Genomic DNA, 24,398 nt, shown 5'->3' on the forward strand with positions numbered 1-24,398 from the left:
CTTCAACTACCTAATGGTGACTACAGAGAGGATGGAGCCAGACTCTTGTTGGAGGTGCACAACAAAAGAACAAAAAGCAATGCATATGAGTTGTAGCAATGAAAATTGCAATTAGATATTAGAGAAAAAAAATTCACCTTCAGGGTGGTTAAGTGCTAGAAGAGGTTGTCCAGAGAAGCTGTGAAAGCTTCATCCTTGGAGTTACTCCAAACTTGACTGGGAAAGGCCCTGAGCAAGTTCAAAGTTGGCCTGTTCTAACCAGGAGGTAGGATCAGATGTCCTCCCTGAGGTCCTTTCCAAACCAGATTTTTCCATGATTCCACCAGTAAGGCCCCATCATTATTGTATGACAGGTATGAAAATAAGAAGGACCGCATGTTTTCATCTTTAGAAAGCTTTCAGCTCACATACAGTAATGCACGCAAATCACAACAACTATAAAAGAAATTAATGACAATCTACAAAAGTGAAAATTGTGGAAATTCGAACACTACTTACAAATTAATAGATTTTTAGAGGGCTATTTTCTATATCTCCAAACATAATAGCTACTTTTATTTATTCCCCACTGATGGTAATTCTGAAGATTAGTTTCTTTTTCAAAAATTATGTATTTTTGTTACATTAAGACAATAGCAAGTATCATTTCCCCTACTGTTCTGACTACCATAACCTCTTTGTCTCCAGCCTTGAGGTCCCCTCTCATTCTGTACAAATATGCTACTCTCACTAGCATTTACCTTAATTTTCCTGCACCACCGGTTAGACAAGGCAGGCTACGTCCAAGATTAAGATACCTTCTTTCAGCCCTGCCTAATAAATTACTTTTGCTCTGATATCTATGAGGAATAAGCAACTGCCTTGACTGAAAAGAAAATCTTTGTAGGTTGATAAACATTCATTTTACATTCTTACAGCACTGATTAATACAGGGCTCCATATTTAACAGGTATCTAGAAATTCCTATTAGTAACTAGGTATAACAGTCAAACATATTGATTAGGATTAATGGACATTTCAATTAAATACAATTCTAAGAAACAGCTAAGTAGGAAAACCTGGAACTTTTTCTATTAATTGGTATTAGAGAAGAGGAAAAGGGGGGGCAAAGTGGAAACTTGCATTCTGTCCTTGTATCTTTTCTGTCGTGTTGTTACAATGCTATTACTAAGGTATCAATTCAATAAAAAGTTTTGAAAATACCTTAAATATAGATTTAAAATACAAACCAAACAGCTTGGTCAAAAATATTTGCAAATAGGTAGATTTCATCTAAGGCATTGAAGACAGTGACAAGATATTCACTTGACTAGAAGCATTAAAACAGCTCCAGGTTGTGCCCTATCACAAGGATGGGGAGATGAACTTAGATAGGAACAGTCAGAGCAGAAGTTGCAAGAAACTTATTATTACTGATCTATGTCCACGGACATGATCCCGACACTGTAGAACCACTGCTGGTAGCTGAACTCTGGGCCACCACAACACTCTCTGCTGCAGGTGCATCTTTGCTGTATTAGGAAATCAACTCTCTGAGCGCATTCCAACTGTATTAGTGTATAGTATGTCATATTCTGAACACCACCAAACTTTGGAAAGCCAAAAATTTGCTGAAACAAAACAGAAACAAAACAGAAACGCAGAAAAGCACAAAACAGTATACAAATATGTGAACAATATGCAAATGTGTAAACTTTTTTAAAACTAGATGTGTCTATACCTGCACCTCTTTTCACTCTAGAGGTTTCTTACCACTGAACTGTAACAGACTCTTCTCCATAATCCTAATCATCATTAATCACAACCCCTTAATTATTTCAGTCATTGAGGGGTCTTTCTGCTTCCCTTTTCTTTCTCATATTCATTCTCAGGAACCAAAGGGCTTAAGCATCATACTCAGTATGGAGGACTGTAGGGGGGAACAAAATGCCGTTTTTAGACTCCTAGTAGTAGTAAGGACTCATCCTTACGATGGTCTGAGGCTGTGAATGCTAAGGCTAAGACAGCAGCTTCTCAGCCTTGCAGGGCTGTGTGCCTCACCATATTCTGAGTAAGCTAAAACTACAGAGTCTTATAAAGATAAATATTTAACTACTTATGATTAAAAAAAAGAAATCATTGTGCTATTGAAAAGCTAATCTTACAGACTATAATAAAAATCGATAATAGAACTGAAACAGGTTTGTAAGAGCAATGTCTAAGTTACAAGGTAACAAAGGAAAATTAAACTGTATGTGGGGATCTTTTGTTACGTTAATAGAAGAATATGCAACTCCTACACATATTTTCTTGCCTCCAAAACCTCTTTTCATGTTCTTTGTTCTTATCCTTTTCATGCTAGTTGCATACTTTCGTATAGGAATACTTTTACTGAATATTAGAAAACTTTTTTTACACCATGAACATTTTTACTGCTAGAGAATTATGTTTATTCAAACCTTATACATTTCCTCTTCCAAGGCCTTAACCATTACACTCAAAAAGGTAATTACAAAACCATTTCATTCCTTCTTTTAAAAACATTTATTTAAAACATCTCCCACTCTTAATGCTTATTAAATTGCTGCTTATCCCTCCTAACATTACTGTAATTCAAATCTGTTTAGTAACTAATAAACACTTCACTACCTGTCGCTATTTATGTTTTAATAAAGTAAACATAAAATGTTACTTTAAATCAAAGTTTCACCTAAAGCAAAAAACATTAAATAACAGCCTGTTTTGCAGGGGATTTTTCTTTATTCAATTATTGATGCTAATGCATGAAATATTTTTAAGCTAACTTTTTAGAAACAGGCCTCTACTTATTAATGTTGTCATTGCCGTTTTTCTTTTGTAGTTACTTAGACAGTAAAACAGTCTCTTTAGTGCTAGCATTAGACCAACAGACAACTAATCAGATTCTCCTCACAGCATCCTTGTAATATTAAGTCCTATCATAATCCCATATATTACTAAGTGGGAAAAGGAGCACACATGGATCACTGGCTGCAAGGCGTTGTTGTTTCTGCTTAGTAAACATGAGCACAATTTTCCATTCCAGAAAGCTTTGCAGAAATGAATTTTGTCAAACCTCACAGTTCCCCACAAATTCTCCCCAGTGAAGATTGACAGATAAATAAGAATCTGAACAAAAAAGAAAAAGACGCTCCCTACAATGTGCTCCAACATTTGCCACGGCAGGACTACACTTTCTATATCTGTGTTTGGTTATAAGCCAACCTTTCCTTTTACACACTCTCCATAACAATGTTCCTGGTGTCATTACTATTGCTTACTTTAAGATTTTTGATGACAGAGCATCTCCTGCTTATACGTACAATCTTGTGACCTTATCTAAGCTTTTGCTACAAAACCTACCCTACAGGTCATATGCTCTAAAGTATGGCAGAGTCCTGCCTCATTCGTCACAGTGATCCAGCCAACACAGTTAGGCCATTTCTTCTTCACTGGTTCCATTTCTACTTGCGTTCAAGAAAGCCATGAGCATTTTCCTCCCTTCCCATTAAAACTGACAAATGAAGTCCCAAAGACCATTTTTCAGCTACTCTCACAGACGGAGAGCAAAGGCACACGTCGAGCAGGCAGGGAGTAATAAAGGAAACCCGTGCAAGATTGCTTTGCTTTGGGTAAGCGAAAGAGGCACCTTCCTCTCAGAGTTGAGCAAAATGCCTGAGCCTGCTGCCTTCCCCTGAAACGGGGGGGGGGGGGGTGTTGTACGTTGTCAGGGGCCCAGATGCCCAGTCCTTTCGTCACGTGTGTGACGCGCCCCAGGAAGAACTGCCAATGTATTCAGCTCAGAGGGGTATGGCTCCGCTCACCCTTCAACGCAGTCCATGTCCATTTTAATGGCGATGCTTTTCAAGCTACACTTTTGGAAGATGAGTTTTCGGTCTGGCATAGAGATACAGACTGGCGGTTCCTGTTCTGAATGGCCCCTTCCAGAAAATAATACCCTTCCAGGTAAGTTTTAAATACTCATTTAAATATACTTTAAAAAAATGACTTACAGTGCATTTTCATCATGTCAAAGCATAAAATAAAGATGAGGAAGGAAAAACCCTTACAAAGTCCTTGCCAGTCTTCCAATTATTTACTGCATCTCTCACATTACCCTCAGAGAGGAACAGAGGAAGGCATACACAAAATAAAAGTTTCTATGGTATATGGTACTCTAACACGCCATATATGAAAATACCTCTATACAAATTACTTAATGGTTTTCAGTGCTCAGTCTTGAGTGCCCACATAGGCGAGAGGCTGCAGAGGGAATCTGTAGCAATGTTTGTCATAGCCACAGCCTTTGCCGAGGACAGGCCAGATCTGCAGACAAGAATTTTTGTGACTGCTTCAATAGACTATGAATACCTTATTAAATAACATGGAATTTTGAAGGAAACATATTGCTACATGTCTGGCACCCACCCACCAATGCACTTTTAAGGAATAGCTATAACTAGCTATAAATGTTCGGCACTTTAATGGTAATCATAAATCCTTAATTTGAGAGCACAACACAATTTTTATTGTATTTATTTTATTATATTCCTCTTTGCTGCAGTATCTTCCTAAATTAAGGCACACAAAAATGGCTCATATTCCCAGTGGTTGGTTGGCTGGTTTGTGAAAGAATAGATAATAAGGTCTCTTCTTCCTTCAATCCAAAAGATCAGTGGGAAAATTCTGTTAAACAATGGCTGTATTCAAAACAATTTCTATTCAATTTATTTCACACAAATCTGCAAAATTAGATTATATTTTAATTTTTTTTAATGTAAAATATAACTGGTAACTTCAAAAGTGAAAGCAGCACCTCTGCTATCTCTCCGAGTTTAAAACTACTGATTTTCTTTGTTAGTTCTTGTTTTCATTTGATTAAATTTAAACAACAACATAGAATTTTTGTCTAGACGATCTAGTCAGTCATAATTGCAACCTAATATGCAAGTAGAGTAAAAAAAAAAACAAGTTATATAGTGAATAAACTAGAAATAGTATTTTAAATTTCAAAAGAAGACTCAGTACTGCTAGGAGAACAAATAATAAATTACTATTAACTTTTTCTATTAACCTTTCATCATTGTTTATAACAGCATCTTACGCTCAGTGAAATTAAACAAATTAACATAGTTTAATTCTTTTCTGGCATTTTTAAGGCACATACATTACTAGGGTAATAGCTGAATTATTTAAGAAAATTTCAGAATTATTTATTCTTCCTGCCTAATTTAAACTACACTTATTGTATACACTAATGTAATTTTCTGTACTAACATTTGTATAGTAAATTATGCTTTACTCCATGACGAGCAAATGTGCAAATTATATAATCATACCCTATATTAAAAAGGTGTTTTGAGAAAAGCTTTTGAAATGTTATTTAAAAATATCTCCAAATCTAGTCCAACCCACAACAGAATCAGGGATACTGGATGTATTTATTATGCACTATTTCAGTTTTTAGTGAATTATTATTTACAAGCATACCGTACTCCAGTATGCTGGCAGCGAAAGCAAAAGGCTTAGCCTCCAAATTCTTTCCTGCTGTTATTCTGATGATCGCAGAGCACTAACAAGCCACAATAATCTATGACCTGCTCGTACGGAAAAGACTGTGATCCTGCAAAATAAAAACTTCAGTCTCTCACAAATGCTAGTGCAGAACTGAAGAATAACGAATCTCATCTGCAAACACTATTCCGTTTCTGAGAATAAGCAACCTTACTTCAGCTTTATTTTTCTCCCTAGTTATTTGCAAACTGCCTAGTTGTTTTTCTAGGCTCATGGTTATTTTTTTTTCCATCTCCTTTACCCAAATTGCTAGTAAGTGTTTCATCTCTAACTGTATACTAAATATTCACACATCAGTGCCTAAAAAAAGCACCTAACTAAGCAGGCTGATTTACCAAGCATCCACAGTTTGTAAGACTGTCAAAAAATGAGATGTGGGTGTTCATAATTTTTGAGAAACTAGCACATTTATTAGATGCCTAACTTAGAGAATCTAGGTAGGAGGATTCAAAAATGTAATTTCAGAACAGAACTTAAGCAAAATGCCTGAACGCCTGTTTGTGGGAATAGCCTGAAAGAAACCGAACCCATCATCTATTTTCAAGTTACATTTAAATTTATAAAGCTCCCTCTTTTTGGCAGTCCCTTTCACTTAAATGAGATTCGGGCTGGTGACAGTGATGAAACACACCCAGTACTGCCAAGTAAAAGCATCCATCATTTCTAGGACCCTCTACAGCAGCTTTCCATGTTTTCAGGCTTGCTATCAAAAAGATGGACCCAGAGCAGAAGTACATGGCTCTGGTGACTAGTCCTGTCAGCCAAATAAGATGAATCAGATTCACCAAATCCCAAAACAGAAAAGACAGATAACAAATTGCAGGTCTTAGGGTTTCAGTGCTACAAGAGAAGATATTTCAATGACAGTGTCAAGCTCCTGTAGGTTTATCAGCAGCAGACCATGCAGTGGAGAGGAGACCAGGACGAGGACAGACAGCTACCGGTGGGACTGAGGCCAGGTCCAAATCACTGCAATCACTCCATTCTCAAAACCCAGAGGAGAAGCCAGCTCTAAGTCCTTGGCGGTTCCTTCAGATCATGGAATAGTCATCACCATCCACTATTCCACTACATGCTCATCACCTGCATTTTAACCTATCCCGTTAATCTGGCCTAACCAATTAATTGCTCTAGATTTTTTGAAAGATTCTCTTCTCAGGGTCACATTTACCAAGTTCCCCTACTTCAGCCACATTTCTGAGTGCAGATTCTCTCACAAAGAAGGGTAGGTTTGACATACACAGCAGTGAAAAAGTCTTGATACACTTAGGATTATCATGAGGAGTTAACTAGTTTTCATTGACAGATGAGTTAGCACAGCAGTAAAGACTGAAATCCTTTCCTACTCTTCCTTCCAGAGAGCAATTGTCATCTGCTTCCAAACAACAAGGATACAGTCAGCAGGGTCGCACTGGAACAGTTCGTTAGCAAAGAAAAATGTTACCTGCAACTTCATCTGCGCAAACTGAAAATATAAGAACATGCAGAGGGAAACTGCTTCTTGGGCTTTTTCCTTTCCTTCTCACACTTTTAAAAATTCATATGAAATCTACCTCCACAAAGGTTTTGTAATAAGTACAATTACATTCTTTTCTTACATGTTTGTAAACAGTATCAAAGTTTTACATTAATTTTTCAGTTTTTGCCGTTTGGAAAAACTTCATTCCTGGACGGTCCCAAGGCTCACCAGGCTAGTAATGACATAGGCTACCTGCTCTGCAATCCTGAGTTCTAATCCCTGGTATGATATTTACTTTTGGGGGGATTTAGGGCCTCATACCATCCTTCTCTAAAAAGGTAAATAAAGAATATTTTTCTCCAACCCTCTACCTCTCTCTCTCTGGTCTCTTTTTTAACCCTGCACAAGTTCAACACACCTACATTAAATGAGAGTTACTTCTCTTTTTTTATTTGTTCTCTGAAAATTAAAACTCTTAGCAACAGAAAAAAGCGATGTGGGGTAAGGAGACATTCACCTCCCACACTTCAGCCTCTTTGGATAAACCAGGTCAATCAACTCGACAGCCATTTACAATACACAGAGCTGTAGCCAGAAGCTTAGATGAACATTAGCTAATAGTATATCACCATAATGTAGTGTAAATGTGTTAATTTTAAAGGTAATTAGGAAAATTCCATGCTAATTAATCAAAAAAAATCTCATAGGATCAACAGTGCTACACAGGTTCCAGGCACACATCCAAATTAACCAAACATTTTTGTTCAACTTCATGCTGATCCTACAAATTCTACTTTATCATGCTAATATTATGTGTATTGTTCAAAACTTTACAGCTCCCTTTTATTTTTAGAGATTATGTTGCATTTGTAGCTACTGCAATGAGTAATAGGAAAATTTGGAATATTATCATTTGGGAGTATACTATTCCTTCAGAAACTGGAAAGCAGTAGCCAAACTGTGATTCTTGCAGCATCAGAAAATATGATCTTTATAAAAGACTCTTTTGCCCCTTCTGGAAAGCACAGCAAACATTCATCAGTAAAACCTTCCCAGTTTCTGACAAGATTTATTATGGGCCATGCACTTTGCAACAACCAAATTTCAAAGGAGGAATCTTGCAGTCTTTCAGGATCTAACAAGAGCAGCAAATGTGCAGGTCTTTTGTGGCTGTAGTAACCTGTCTCAGCACAAATCTTACCTTCACATATTAACCAACAGGATATTATTTGCAGAGATTCTATTACTATTAAATCTGTCCTGTAGCTGAAATATGCACAGTCATAACACTTAGAAATGAATTAGAAATAATAATAAAAAAAACTTCCAGAATACCCTACATCAAATCTAACAAGCAATTTGTTCACTTTGCAAGGAACATGAAACAGTATGTCTAAAAGAAACTAAAGCTGCTTATTTATCTCATAAGCTATTAACTGTGAAACAGAATAGTGGACACCTAATTTTAACTGCTGAGGATTTTACCATAAATTTTCAAATACTGAGCTTACTCCTTTATGTTTCTGAAATCAATAGTGGATTTGTACAACGAGGAAAATTGGTTTCTATCAACTATCGCTGGGACAGGGGACTGGGAGTTTATACTCTGAGCCATCTCCATCTTGTCCTTAAAGGGAGGAAAAGAGATGCATCATTTGCGCACTTCTGAAAGTATCAGCCTTCTCCTGGACAACACACTCAAAGCACAGAGACGCTTGCAGGCACTCGTATCAAAATCCTCTGTTTTGCTTGAGAGCTCCTATAATGTGTTAAGGCACTTGCAGTGCAAAATTCTGTTTTAACAGTAAAATTTTTACAGAATGAAAAATAAATCAGTTTTTATAACCGGAATAAATATTGCATAAATTCTGTATTCAGTCAATTACTCATTCACAAGCTTAATTCAAGTAAAAAAATCTATTTAAAATAAATTAAATGCAACTGCCCACAGAAATTACAGTCTGTCCCATCAGCCACAGCATTAGAGAAGCTAGGTGTGCTTCATTCAAATTTAGGTGTGTCAGCCCCAATGTAAATATATATATATATATATATATATATATATATTATATATATATAAAGCCAGTTTAGCAAGATGAAAAGCACTTCATATCTCAGTTCTGTGTTTGTCATTCTTGTGGTTATGTTTCTTGTAATGGCAATATGTCCATTCTGATTCAGGGTGGGTGTAATGTTCATAAGGCACCCCAGATTCTTTTGATCTGACTTACTTGATTAAAAATAATACCTCTGTCAAAAATTTCACTTTTCTCTTAAAAGGAATGCACATTACTTCGAATGGTATAGTGAAAGTTATTCACTGATGAAACATACATATTTAATTGTGAAATTCTTATAGTCTTACAGAAACTTCAGCAAATATTTGGGTCATGGAAAGACTTTAGGAGCTGCAAGAGTAGAACTGATACTACAGGACTGTCTGCTAGGAAATTCCTCATGGATTTAGGGATGCATACCGTCCAGATTTTCACTGCTCATATGAAAAAAGACAAAATTACTTTCAAACATGCATGTCTAGTTAAATCTCACCATGTATATACTCACAAATTCAGGGTTTATCTATAAACTTCTAAATATATATGCATATATATTTAGGCATGTATAAAGCCCCTCCATTAATGTGTATGGCCCTGCATTTGAGCATACAATGCAGGGGGTAAAAGCAAGCAATAGTTTTAAAATGTGCCTTTATTAGCTACAAAATGAAAAAAGCTTGGAAGATTAATTAGCGATTAATTGTTCAGCTCCCTAAAGATGCAGATTTTGTCCTTTTTTGTTTTGAGATGCCCAAACATTGTACCAAGGTACTGGGCAAACAAGTGCATTTGCTAAACAGCGCGCTGCTGTAGAGGAAGGGCACGGCTCAGCCCCCAGCAGCTTGCCAGCGTGGAGGCTGCCACAGAGCACCGTCCAGATAGAAATACCCACGTGCATTTCCCAGCAAGCTACCCACAAGCCCCAGAAGCGATTTATGCAAAAGGTAACCAAGCACGAGGCTTAAAGACTACGAGATGGTGAAAGAGGGTCTCAAGAAGCCGGCCGATCGCCCAGGCTGTTACTCTTTTGCTGCTACCCTTGAACACACATGCAAGGCAGAGGGTTACAAGGTGCTTACAGGTGCCACCCCACGTGTGACTCCTGTTCATTCAGGTCATTCCTTGGCCTGGAGCATCACCCTTAACCTTATTCAAACTATTCCTTTTCAAAATTTCACGTTTGAACACCACAAAACATGTTAACTACAGTATTAAGACCCTACCGGATAAATATTATGCACAATCACATATTATCTTCTAGATGCTTTCAACTTTATTCTACCAGTTTTTCAACTTTCACCTTAGCAAGCAAGGACATACTAAGCCTCTACTAAAGTGCATGTCTACACTGGCAGGTTAACTTAGCATTTCAAATGCCTCTGTTTGGTATTGCTCTATTTCTTTTTTCTTTTTCTTTTTTTTTTTTAAGGAAAATATTTTTCTCCAATTCTTGCAAATTTTCCTAAATAACCACAGAACTTTTTAAGTAATTCTCCTAAAAAAAATCCACCTTTAATAGAAACAAAGCACAATTCTAATAAAAATTGTGTCAAAAGTTCCATGTATGTGAAAATAAGAGCTTTAATGGAAACTACAGATGCATTATAGAGAAATGGAAATCAGCTAACCTCAATGATACATAAGCTGGAAACACACACAATAGGAAAGAAAGAACTCTCTTGCCATTTTGAGTTCATAAAGGGAGACATTTATAGCTATTAATCTGTACACATACTTGAAAAGGTATCAGCCAAATTTAATTCTTAGTGTAATTCCAACCATATTTATGGTGCAATTCTAATTCATATTTAGCACTCAGGATGTGTTAAACTTTATTCTTACAACAATAGCTAAACACACTAAGCATGCTTCTCATTTAAAATAAGATCTCCTTGCAATTGTGCTCCATTTCTATGGACTTTCTGTACTGCCTAAACCAAATGGAGTAGCTAAAGTATAAATAAAAGTCTTGTCCATTACGTTATACAGACAGTTAGTAAAGACTTTGACCAGCCTGCTTTCTGAACTCTTACCAAAATTTATCAGGCATCATCCTCCAATAGAAACATGAATATTTCATGCGGTGCATTTCCAGAACAGTAAGCAGCACATCATTTTACAATGAGGTAGTACATATTGAGGCCAAATGGAATAAATTTAGTTTAATGACACCACATATAGGTCACTACATTTATGAATAAGTTTCTTTTTTTTTGACCATCTTTTATACATTTTTTCATCTCAAGCTAGCACACTTAATTCATTTTAGGGAAGTTAATGTATAAGAAAAAAAGGCAAGTAGCAAAGTCAGTTCATGTCAAATCACTAAGCTGTTTTCTGGCAACTGACTGTTTCTCACATTCACTATCAACAACTCACAGTTTTCCAATGTATAAAAGAATTTCCATGCAATATTTTAACGTACAAATATCAAGCATGAAACAGTAACTTGGAGGGGGGGGTTAAGGAGGAAGATGAGAGATGTAGGGAAAAGATGCCAGTGCCTTCTTATTGTTGCATTCAATTTGAGAATTGGCAGTTTTGCTGAGGTAGGCATTCAGAACATTTAAGCAACTGATTTCTGCAACAATAAAGCTATTTTTTATAAAATGGGAATGAAAGGGGGGAGGGGGGGAGGAAGCAAGTGACTTTATCACAGAAATTATTTAACTGCGTCATTACAGAGTCTCCAGAAAACCTAAGCCTGCAGCCACAGCCCTGGCTGTCCTAAGAAGATCCCACAGAACTATCCTCCTTTGCACCTACAACAACTAGATCGTTCCAAGGAGGGAATTTCATTTCATCAGGAAAATTTCACATTTCAACTTTTTCTTGATCAGACTATCAAAATATGTTGTTCCAATCTGACTATTATTTTGTCCTGTGATACTTAAGCATTTTACAAAATAATCACGGATGTCAAATAAATAGCAACTGGAATATTGGGATGTTAAAAATGACAGCTTAAAATAAGAGCAGTTTAAAAGAAATGACTGTAACAGAACATGCTGAATTAGGTTTTAGCATGTATTGTTCTATGCACAAAGTGAAAGCCTAAAATTAGAAGGGCGAGAGGGGAATGTTTAATGGAAAAAAAAAAAAAGGACTCTAACAACAATATAAGAAAATTAACTATTTTGTTGCCTTAAACAAATTAGAATTAATCTAATTGGGAGCAGTTTTGCAATATAAAGATAACTGGAATTGTCTCAATTTTTGTTCCATACAGAACAATTCTCAAAAGGCAAACTATGATCGAAAGAAACCACTAAGGGCAATTCAGTTCACGCTAAGACTGTAAATACATATTTAAAGAATAAAATAAAATGGTTGTAGCTTATTCTTTTACATCTATATATTTCTATTTTTCTTTGTTCACAATGAAAAAGTCCCATACCATATGCAATTCTTTCTGGTGTTTCTTTCTGGCCTTTGAGCTGTTTCTGACTTAAATGAATTTTTTCAAAATATTTTGATGATTTATTGTTGTGTGATGTGAATAATACTCCAAATACAAGGGTCATTTCCTCTTATATTTTTATTAGGCACTATTTGTTATACTAGAAGAACATATTGCAGAAATACAGATTTGTGTGAGTTCTTGTGAAGAATTTTCAAATAGTAAATCCTGTCCCAGTGCACACATTAAAATTAATATTACTAGGACTGGACTATGAACGCTCTCCTTGCAAGCCTAACAGCATTTGGCTTTCTCTTTCGTGCCTTTGATAAGATTGCTTTTGATGATATGGTCCCTGGCATGCTAAAACAGAAGCAAATTTGCTTCATATTCAACTACATGGCAAAGTCACGGTTTGGAACTCAGCTACAACTGAGCTTCCTTTAAACACATTGCAGAAAGAAATGCTGTATTACTGGAATTTACAATTTACTGAGTAACGGGAACTCAAATTATTTCGTGGCAAACCCTTCATATTTTACATTGTACTGAGTGAAATATTTGTTTGCTTTCTAAGACCTCTGACTGTTCGTGTCATGCAAGTCCTGCACCTGCCTTTCTCTTTTGCAGTTTTTAACTAATTCTCCCACAGTAATCAAAATTTAACAGAGCCTTGGCATTTTCCTTCATATTGAAATATCTTGTCCCTGTTGTGTCTTCTAATGATCAATACACACTTTAGCCATTTAAATCATCCTAAACTACTTAAACTAATTTATCCTTAATTATCTAAAGCCACCTCTATCCTGCATCTGAATGTCTTTTAATGATACTAGAGAGTTAAGACCTTCGGTTTTTCTTGGTGTTTCTCTGATTATTGACCAGTTCTAGCTGCACAGTACAATATTTGCCACACGTGGTAAATAAGGCAATTATCCAGGGAAATGGGAATCCAAATCAATAACAGCTGTCTTTTGAGTGTCCCTCAAATATATTTTTAACAACAACAAACAAAACCCAATAAACAAATATTCAAAATTTTAAAACATGTAATAAAAGCCTGTGGATTCTAAATCGCTAATATTAGGTAAGCAAATGCATCCCCAAGAAAAAAAGAATTGTTTTAAGAGGTATTCAAAACTACCCAGAGAACTGACCTATCCTGATATCATACTTTTAAATATTAAATAAATGTGTGTGATTGGAAAAGCGAACTCTCTTTCATTAGTGAAGGTATATTTTGTAGACAGAAAGAGCTTTTATTTCTTTTTGGTAGCATATAGTGCCTCAATGTTTAAAATAGCAGCAAATAGTGCCTCAATGTTTAAAATCCAATGTTTATCTTGGACAAACCTAGATATGATGATGAACATTTCTGTAAGATTAGAATAACGCATTCTTGACTTTATTTCAAATTCCAAACATCTGCTGCAAAAGGAGTTACAATCTGAACAATAAGAATAATAAAATTTCCCAAATTGGGTATATTATGATTACTACTTATTGCCTGCAACACCTTGCAAGATACCACACATTTTTGGGTTTTGTTTGTTTGCTTTTTTATTAGTTGACATTCTGTTACGATTGGCAATACAAACATGCTAAGTTGCATTCTCTCTATTAATAGTGGGCAAAATTTTCAGCCAATTTAAAGCCATAGCTCTTTTGCTGTCCTACATCCATCTGACCTGTCGTCTCCCACCGCCTGTGGAACCACTGTGTATTTTAAACTTTAGGAATGCCAGAAGCAGAACTTAATCAGTTTAGCACTCCAGTCCCCTTAATGTTACACTGTGATTGCAATAATATTAACTAAATGCATCTAAAACAGCCTGACTCAAAGACACGAGATAAAATTATGCTCTTTGCACATGAGATCTTTAACCAGATTTGCTTTACAGAAAGTTTCATCTGAAGTTTGCTCTTTCCATTTATACTCTCTAGCTGTGCTTCCCATTAAAATCATCAAAACTGTCCAGCATATCACAGGAAAGACAAAACTTCAGGAATACAATTTAACCAGCTGCAAGTCTTTACAGTGCCACCCCTGGATATTAGGTAGAATTAACATCAGTAACTAGCAGGAAGGCTTAACCCAGGGAGCCTGCAGAGCAGGGCCGGGAGCGCACAGGGAAGCAGGCAGAAACCGGGAGAGTTTAACACAACCTGCTATTTTGGCTTCCTTCTTTCTTTACTAAAGTTGCATCAGCTCCACAGGTAATAAATTCAGCAGTGAGCAATGTTTGCATTTAGAACATGATAACCAAATAAATTTTTTTATTGGTCCAGAAACCTTGCTGTACACAGTTTTTAGCCAATTACATTTTTACACAAATAGATGCAAATGATTGCACACACAAAGTCCATTCTACTAACATGAGGAATTCCTATTATCCCAAGAAACAGTAAGAGTGGAAGATGGTCAACACTGAGCAAGACAGCGTTCAAAAAGGAACGCTCATGCTAGATCACACTCTTGTGTCTGCTGTTGAGCAAAGGAGCTCTTCAGAAAAAAATCTAAATATACTTCATGTTCATTTTATCTCAAGAAATAATTCTTTTGGTTTGGGAGTTTACGTCCAAGAATCACAATCAAGTCCGCTGGATATAGCTACACAGCTGCATTTAGGCTCAGGATTTGTACAAGCCTTAAAAGGAGTAAAAATGGAATCCCAAATATGTAAATAAATAAATAAATATATATATATAATGAATATAAAACTCAGTGTTTCTTCCAGGAAAACACATTACATTTTTATTTACAATGCTTCTATACGTATCCATTTTAGTGGGAAAGAATGATTCAAAGAACCCAATCTTGTCAAATCTATGCCTATAAAGATTTTCTCTACCTATGTCTAAATTATATATGTAAAGTAGGACAACTGATGTGTAAGTATGAATAAATTTATTAACAACTCATTTAAATTATTAAAATCAATTATCTCAGTGAAAGTCTGCTAATGGAGTCCTCTGAACATTTACATAAGATTAAGTGCCATCTTAGCCATTAAATATGAACATTTATTTTGGCAACATGACATAAGACAACTAAAACTGCCTTTGAGGTGCAGGTACAAAGCCCTGCCAAAGTCTCGACAGGTTTTTTCTGACTTTTTTTAGAAGGAAGCAATGTAAGCATTAATCATGAAAAAGAAAAAAAAATACCGTATGTCAAATTCCCAGAATGATCTGCTGCAAACACAGGCAGGCAATCTAGATTCCACTCATCAGTGTGAATCACATTTAAAAATACTTAGTATTTCATTATGTCACTAACTGCTGGAAAAGCATCTACTTACATTCACACACTAGCGGACACTGTAGGCTTATTTATACATTTGGATTTATGCAATCAAAAATTACAAAGCACAGGTACTGTTTCTCAGCAGGAGTCAGAGAGATTAATTATCTTGGCCACTGAGAACAGGCTTTAGCGCTTGCTGCACAAGACAGAAAAACAAAGCAATCCCTGCCTTCACATCTTATTCGTTACTCTGGAAGACAAACGAAGATAAATAGTTTTTCTTAGAAGAAAATATTCAAAGCTATTTACATCTGCCGCTCATTTTTATGGTGTTATGTGTGACCATGTTTAACACTGGCCAGCGCTTGTGAACTTTCTGGGACATGGAAAATTTCCAGATGCCCCCAACTTCTGACTTTCATCTGAAGACAAAACACATTCTGCTGTCTTTCTCCAGGCCCTTTTATTGACTTTCTATAGGGAATAGATCATTGCATTTGCTCTTGATATAACAATCAAGATCAATATATTTGCTTTACCAACTGAACTGCCTTCTTTGATAACCCTGTTAGAAGGAACCATCTTCCAGCCACACAACCAGGAGGCTGAACTGGACAGCTCTAGCTTCCAGGAGGAATCGGGGTACAGGAGTTATGGCCATGCCTTTGCCCACACTTCATGATGACGCTCTTATCTAGAGGCCTCTATATGGAATTTGACTGCTGACATGGACATTTCCTGTCACATTTGACAGTCATACTTGTCTGTTGCCTTGCTTCTCTTCCCCCCACTCTCTTCCTTTCCAGCCCAGCCATCTATTCAGGGGCAACAAAAATCCTCAGACTAGATACCTTGGCAGTCCAAGAAACAGCGTGACAATGTTACTGTCAGGTTTCATCTTCCACCCCTTCATGCAAGGGCAGGATGGGAGCAGCCAGCGCACCACTGAGGCACGCAGCTCCCAGCCACAGTGCAGGTGGCCCCTGCCAACTGGTCCACAACCTTCCACAGCCCTGCACCCAGCGCCTTTCCTGGTGCGGTGACTGGGTCCTGCCACAGCACAAAATTAACTCTTCGAAAGAAAAAAAAAGAATCAAAACCCTGCACTCATGTCAGCCCTTAGCTCACTATATGTATAGAATCATTAAGGGTATAATAAGCTCTTGGACTCTTCCCAAAGCATTTTAATGCATTACTTCAAAAGTAATTCACATCTCAGAAGAAAGTTCAAGCCACAGGTTCACACATTGCACATCCCTCCTACAAAAATGGAAGTCTTAAATGTTCAGGACGTTTTTAAATCTTCAAAAACCCTGATTATGTTATCATTCCCTCTCAAGTTCAAAATGCTGAGAGCTCAAAGGGAACAAAAATCATGGCGCTATTTTTCTAAGTCTGTCCATGACTGAACAAGACTACTTTTACATGACTGCAACAAAACTGACTAGTTAGGCAGGAATCTTTGTTTCAGGTTCCGGTATACAGAATTGATCACTTTGGTACACTGTATTGCTACATAAGTATTACTTTATTATAATTAAAGGGATATATAACTATTATGTGTGTTTGGCCTATTGCCAATTATTACCATCTGTAACCAGTGCTTGGTTTGGTACCTTGTCCTTGAGACCTGACTGTAACTCAGATGCAAAACTTGTTTTTCCTTGGCCACTGATGCTTTCATTGAAGTGCATCATGGCACCATGACAACTGGAAAATATTCTTATGGACATTCAGGGAAATATTTTCAACCAGTTCAAGAACTCTGCTGGAACCTTCTTCAAAATATCATATGCCCCTTTTTTTTGATCTTTTCTATGATCTTTCTTAAATAATACAAAATGTTGTATGGACACAGACATTAGGGAGAAACCCATTTTTACTTACAAGCATATCTCAGAGATATTGCGGGCTTGGTTGCAGACCACCGCAATAAAGTGAATATCGCAATAAAGTGAGTCACACAAAATTTTTTGGTTTCCCGGTGCATATAAAAATTCTGTTTACACCATACTGTAGTCCGTTAAGTGTGCAATAGCATTATGTATAAAAAACCAATGTACCTACCTTAATTAAAAAATACTTTATTGCTAAAAATTGCTAACCATCATCTGAGTCTTCAGCGAGTCATAATATTTTTGCTGATGGAGGGTCTTGCCTCAATGTTGATGGCTGCTGACTGATCGGGGTGGTGGTTGCTGAAGGTTGGGGTGGCTGTGGCAATTTCTTAAAATAAGACAGCAATGAAGTTTGCGGCATTGATTGACTCTTCCTTTCATGAAGGATTTCTCTGTAGCATGCAATGCTGTTTGATAGCATTTTATGCACAATAGAACTTCTGGCAAAATTGGAGTCAGTCCTCTCAAACCCTGCTGCTGCTTTATCAACTAAGTTGTTGTAATATTCTAAATCCTTTGTTGTCATTTCAACAATGTTCACAGCATCTTCACCAGGAGTAGATTCCATCTCAAGAAACCACTTCCTTTGCTCATCCTTAAGAAGCAACTCCTCATCTGTTAAAGTTTTATCATGAGATTGCAGCAATTCAGTCACGTCTTCAGGCTCCATTTCTAATTCTAGTTCTCTTGCTGTCAGCCTGTCCTTTGAAGCTTTGAAGCCAGGCATTGACTTCTCCTCTCTAGCTATGAAAGTCCTAGATGGCATCTTCTTCCAAGATAAGGCTGTTTCGTCTACGTTGAAAATCTGTTGTTTAGTGTAGCCACCTTCCTCAATTATCTAAGCTAGATCTGGATAACTTGCTGCAGCTTCTACATCAGCACTTGCTGCTTCACCTTGCACTTTTATGTTATGGAGATGGCTTCTTTCCTTAAACCTCATGAACCAACCTCTGATAGCTTCAAACTTTTCTTCTGCAGCTTCCTCACCTCTCTCAGTCTTCACAGAACTGAAGAGAGTTAGGGCCTTGCTCTGGATGAGGCTTTGGCTTAAGGGAATGTTGTGGCCGGTCTGATCTTCTATCCAGACCCCTAAAACTTTCTCCCTATCAGCAAGAAGGCTGTTTCGCTTTCTTATCATTTGTGTGTTCACTGGAGTAGCACTTTGAATTTCCTTCAAGACCTTTTCCTTTGCATTCACAACATGGCTCACTGTTTGGCGCAGGAGGCCTCGCTTTCGGCCCATCTTGGCTTTCGACATGCCTTCCTCACTAAGCTTCATCATTTCTAGCTTCTGATTTAAAGTGAGAGACACGCAACTCTTCCTTTCACTTGAACACTTAGAGGCCATTGTAGGGTTATTAATTGGCCTAATTTCAATATTGTTGTGTCTCAGGGAATAGGGAGGCCCGAGGAGAGGGAGAGAGAGGGGGGAATGGCCGGTCAGTGGAGCAGTCTGAACACACACAACATTTATCCATTAAGTTTGCCGTCTTATATGGGCACGATTCGTGGCGCCCCAAAACAATTACAATATTAACAAAGATCACTGATTACAGATCACCATAACAGATATAATAATAATGATGAAAAAGTTTGAAATATTGCAAGAATTACCAAAATGTGACATGAAGTGAGCACATGCTGTTGGAAAAATGGTGCCGATAGACTTGTTTGACGCAGGGTTGCCACAAACCTTCAATTTGTAAAAATCGCAATATCTGCGAAGCGCAATAAAACAAGGTATGCCCGTACTCTTATTTACAGTCAACTTTGCTTTAAGGATTTTGTAATTTTCTGGCTCCCTCAGTATTTAACCCTCCAAATGACTTCAAATGAGCTTATCCTAGGAACTGTCAACTCTTAAAAATTAAAACTAGGAGGAGCCACATGTTGTTCTTTTGTTTGCTTTTCTTCTCCAAGCTCATGCAGAACTGGCAGAATAAATATTGCTTCACCAAGCACCCAGAAAGGCAGCATCAGTGAGGACGTATAGGAAAGTGATTGGAAATTTACACTGTCTTCCTTAAAGACAACAACATTCAGGAGTTTTATATAGTGAGAGTGACACTGTAGATTTGACATCCAAACTTACTATGTGATAATAAATTCATTAAATAGATTTTTCTGGCTTTACAGGTGACTAGCACTGCAACTAGTTCCATCCTGGCACACTTTTTGATGTTAAAAAGATTCACTTAAAATGGAGCAGCACAAATGAATTCATCAAGATCTCTGCTATTATAATGAATCATTAATATCCCAGTGAAAAATTTATTGCGATGAATAATACATTCAAAATGATGAGACACAGAAAATGAAGCATTAATTATCTCGGATACATTGCAGAGTAAAGTCATGTTACGGAATTTGGCAAGCTAAAAAACAGAATAATTTTGGTACTAAATCTTTCTAGATGTCTTTCCAGATGCTTTGCCTTTATTTAATTCTCTCGCCAAACATTTATATATTTATTTTTTCTTCAAATAAAGCATGTTAAGCAACAAACATTTTTCCTTTTGAATAATCAAAAAGCCCAAGTACACTCACTGCTTTGGTCACAAAACCAGTTCTGCCCTCAGAAGGCTCATTTTTGTCTTCAATAACATTTATTGGAGCATATGTGACTGTGAAACATATCCCCATGTTTTACACCAAATAGCAAAGAAAATTATTTTTTCAAGACAATATATCTATTGCATAGCATCCTTTAGCAGATTAGGCAAATTAATCGATTAGATGAGATTTCCTTGATACTTGCACCAGCGTTCTGCTATGATGGAAAATTAGAAGGATTTAAAGTAATAACCATGTCAGAGTAAACGGCACAGAATAAACAATTATTACAGGTGGAATAATCTCTTTCCTATGGTCTTAAAATCAGTGTAATCAAATGTGTCTTTGTGTTGCAGCACACAAAAATTGCCCTGCAACCACAACTAGATTGTGGCAACCCAAAAAAACAAGCACGCTCTTCAGACAGGCTGCTTCTACTAGTCAGTCTTCAAGGATAGCCCAAAACAGAAAGCACAGCACTAGTCCAGCCAAAGGGCCATGACAAATTAGGGATTAAAATTCAAAAGGGGGTAAAATATTCATAAAATGTTTGATAGATTTGAATTATCCATTCTCCTAGATAGATCTGTGTATACTATATCAAAGCAGGCAATATTATACCTGTGTCCTTACTTCATTCATGATATTTAAAACAGTCAGTTGTACCTTAGAATTTGATGTGGATTCCAAAAAGCAAAGCCTGTTGCCAAATCCTTCTGCAGCAAGACACAGTTTCTGTTGCTCCTTGTGGACAGTTGCAGTGCACTGCAGAACCACTTCATCATCCTAATAGACAACAGAAACAAAAATTTAACAGCGGTTATGCTTTTTACACAAGAAGATTTCGGGAAGTATTTACAAAGTTAGTGCTAAAATCAGAAATGGTTATCCATGAACACACGCAGAATTGAATCCCAGCATAATTTTTATTCTCTAAATTGAGAAGGTGGGCAATTCAGTGAAAATGATTGTAGTACGTACATGTGTGCTTTCTTCTGTTTGCCTATCCTTGTAACAAAAATCAGCATTAAACTATGAGATACAGATGTTATGGACTAAATCCTTCCAGTAATATAGCCAAAATAAGATGATGCCAACAACCCTAAAAAACAGAAGCAGGCCCTTATTTAAATCCCAGTTCTGTAAAGTAACATACCCACAAGCTGAAGAATCTGTTTGCAGAAAGAAGACTTAAGTAATAACACAGTAAAATTTTGCTGCAATGAGTCTATTTTCTAGGAAAGTTTTTCTTTTTAAGAATGCTACAGAAAAACTAATGAATATATGACCCTGTGCATTTTGCTCATTTATTTATGAAGCAAAATGACAGTTTCCAATAATAAGTTTCACATGAGCGATAATCAAAAGGTCATATTTAACACTGTAAATAAAATGCAATATATTAAAATCGTAAGATGAAGAGTGTAACTGAAGCGAAACGAGTATGAAACTGCATTAAGAGATTATAATAATGCAGGCATGAAAGCAATGCTTTTTTTTATAAGCAGCTGTTTACACAGGGGCATTCAGAAAAAAATCATCTGAATTAAATAAATGCTTGAATTTAAAATGAACTGAGTGATCTTAAAGTTAAATGAAGACACTAGTAAACATCCTTTTTTAACTAGACTGGCCTTTTATTTGGCTTAATTTAGTTCACTCTAGTAATTAAACTAAACTAAAGTTTATTTAATTCTGAAAAGAACATCTGCACAAGAGATTAAATGGAGTTTAACCAGTCACTTTAAAAATTAACTCATGTTCACTTTTTTCATTGTCCTCATGTAGCAAAACCTAACCCTAAGCCAACCATTTTCCTTGCACACCATCAATAGTGCCCGATTTGCACGTTCCTTATGATTCACAGTGTGCTGTAGAGGCAAAAAGCAGTAACTGCTTCCAGACAGGCATTAAATCCCAGAAAATGTTATCTGTGCATGTTACACATGCAGCTCACAACATACAACTATAACTATGTAATACGCTAGTACATAGCCAGCCACGCAACAGCATCAAAGCAAGAGTGCACATGATACACTTAGAGGTACGTGACATGACTAGAGTAAAGAATGGGAATTCTTGCCTGCAGCAGCAAAGCCTTCATCATTGTGGTCACTACTCAAAAGCTCTCATCTTTGTGCAAAGCTAGGTTGTACACACTGCATGAAACCAAGGCCTTCTGACTTCACGTTTATCAGTCTGCGGGTACTTCCAGGGCTTGCACTAATGCATTTTACATGACAGCATGGACGGCATGGTCTCTGACAAAATTTACAAGTTTCCTGAAATATTTTATTGGGAACAAAAAATCCCAAAAGGCTGAAATAAAGGAGTTAGAAGAGTTAAGGGATCTCCTGTGCACTCTTGGTAAAAGCAGTATCTATTAAAATGCATTTCTTAGTACCTCAGAGCTGGTTCTTGTTTCCTAAGTTTAATTCCACTTGATTCAAATAAAAGTTTATCTTAAGGTTAAAATGGTGGTGTTAAATTGCAACTACATAAACACAATCTCTTCTTCTTTCTCACCTTATTCCTTCTTCCTAAACAACCATCCAGGCAGCATGGAAACTCCACTCACCATGTCACCATTATACATTGTGCTAGAATCACCCCCAAAAGGATCACTGGAGAAGAAGCCAACATGGTACCTCCATTGCCAAAGGTAGACAAAACAGTAAGACTACTTTCTACTGCAATCCACCATCTTTAGGAAAATAATGCACTTTTGTAATAGCCCATTCTCCACCACTGTACGGCACTTTGCGAGAAAGTCTGAAAAGTGTTCCAAGTGTCCCATCTCTAATCATCACTCTCTGCTGACAGCATCAAAAATAGAAGTTGGTTTCAGGGAAATTCCTGATGTAATTAATTTTAGTTAATGATCTAACGCATCATACTGTTCCCTTTCAAACTGGCTGCAAACCAATTATTGCATTATCACCCAGAATTCATGTGTCATATAGATGCTGACTGCTGCAGGATTAAGGAAGGGAATACAGCAACCGCTAAATTACACACACACACACACACATAAATTTTCTCAGTTCATTTTACAAACATTTTCTCTTCTTTTGCTGTACAGCAGGGTATATGGCATATTGCGTTAAACACAGCTCACAAATAAAGCCGATTTCTTAAAAAAACGCTTACTGATTAATGGAATCAATCGCCCTCCCATGCCCTTCTCAAAAATTCCCAGGCTGGCAGGACACGCTCACTGGAACAAGAAAGTGAATCACAAATCTGCTTTGCCACATTTTCTTCAGTTTGCATTTAGCTGGTTGTAAATGTGCTCCTAATTCAGGCTGCAGGGTCATCATGTTGTTGAGCTTCTCTTACTAGTGGAGGTAGATTTCATAAAATTGACATGTAAGGGGTGAGAAAGGTGCAATGCCTTTGTCAGGTTAAATTAAAGGCAATTTTAGATAATTGTATACACCCAGCTCTAAGTTGTTCTTCATTTTTGTGCACATCATTAGCGAAAAATCTAATATAAACTCTACCCTGGATTCAGCCTTCAAACATTTGCTGGCTACGTGTTCAGAGGACTCCTATACAAATGCTACTTGATTATGTTGTGGAATTATATGAGGGTAAATAATTCCATTCCATTTCTTTTGAGGAGAACAGTAAGTGGGTAAGCATCTCAGCCCTGTCTTTCTGAACTTATTTTCAAAGTGGGGTATGTTAGCGGAGTTAAAATGTACAGTTTCCTAATTCGTTTTTTTTATGAAGTCATCTCCAAAAAAAATCTTCACTGAAGGTCACTTTGCTCTCATATACAGAAAGCCGTAGTGTGCCTCATTAAATATCTGCTAGAAACAAATATTGCTCAAATATTCTTAAATCTTGAATTAGGAAATGTCTCAAACTGGTTCGCTTCCTCTTATTACTTTCTGAGCATTTTTATAACATATGTTATGCAGATCACAGAATCACAGAATTGCTGAGGTTGGAAGGGACCTCTGGAGATCATCTAGTCCAACCCCCCTGCTCAAGCAGGGTCACCTAGAGCATGTTGCACAGGATCACATCCAGGCAGGTTTTGAATATCTCCAGAGAAGGAGACTCCACAACCTCTCTGGGCAACCTCTTCCAGTGCTCTGTCACCCTCACAGTGAAAAAGTTTTTCCTCATGTTCAGATGGAACTGTCTGTGTTTCAGTTTGTGCCCGTTGCCTCGCGTCCTGTCACTGGGCACCACTGAAAAGACT

The 24,398-nt window shown here is 36.9% G+C and overlaps 1 protein-coding gene across 1 annotated transcript in view; it reads right to left on the reverse strand.

Moving 5' to 3' along the window:
• The window catches only part of RYR2 (ryanodine receptor 2), a 352,195-nt gene extending 331,027 nt beyond the window's left edge, over window positions 1-21,168 (reverse strand). Inside the window, exons 1-2 of the mRNA XM_067294572.1 lie at window positions 21,163-21,168; window positions 20,852-20,971 (exon numbers count right to left, since the gene is read on the reverse strand). Coding sequence (XP_067150673.1) covers window positions 20,852-20,971; window positions 21,163-21,168 — 126 coding nt within the window. The remainder of the gene's footprint in view (window positions 1-20,851; window positions 20,972-21,162) is intronic.
• Between the last annotated feature and the right edge of the window lie 3,230 nt (window positions 21,169-24,398).

This window comes from Apteryx mantelli, chromosome 3, assembly GCF_036417845.1.
Source record: "Apteryx mantelli isolate bAptMan1 chromosome 3, bAptMan1.hap1, whole genome shotgun sequence".
Lineage (NCBI taxonomy): Eukaryota > Metazoa > Chordata > Aves > Apterygiformes > Apterygidae > Apteryx > Apteryx mantelli.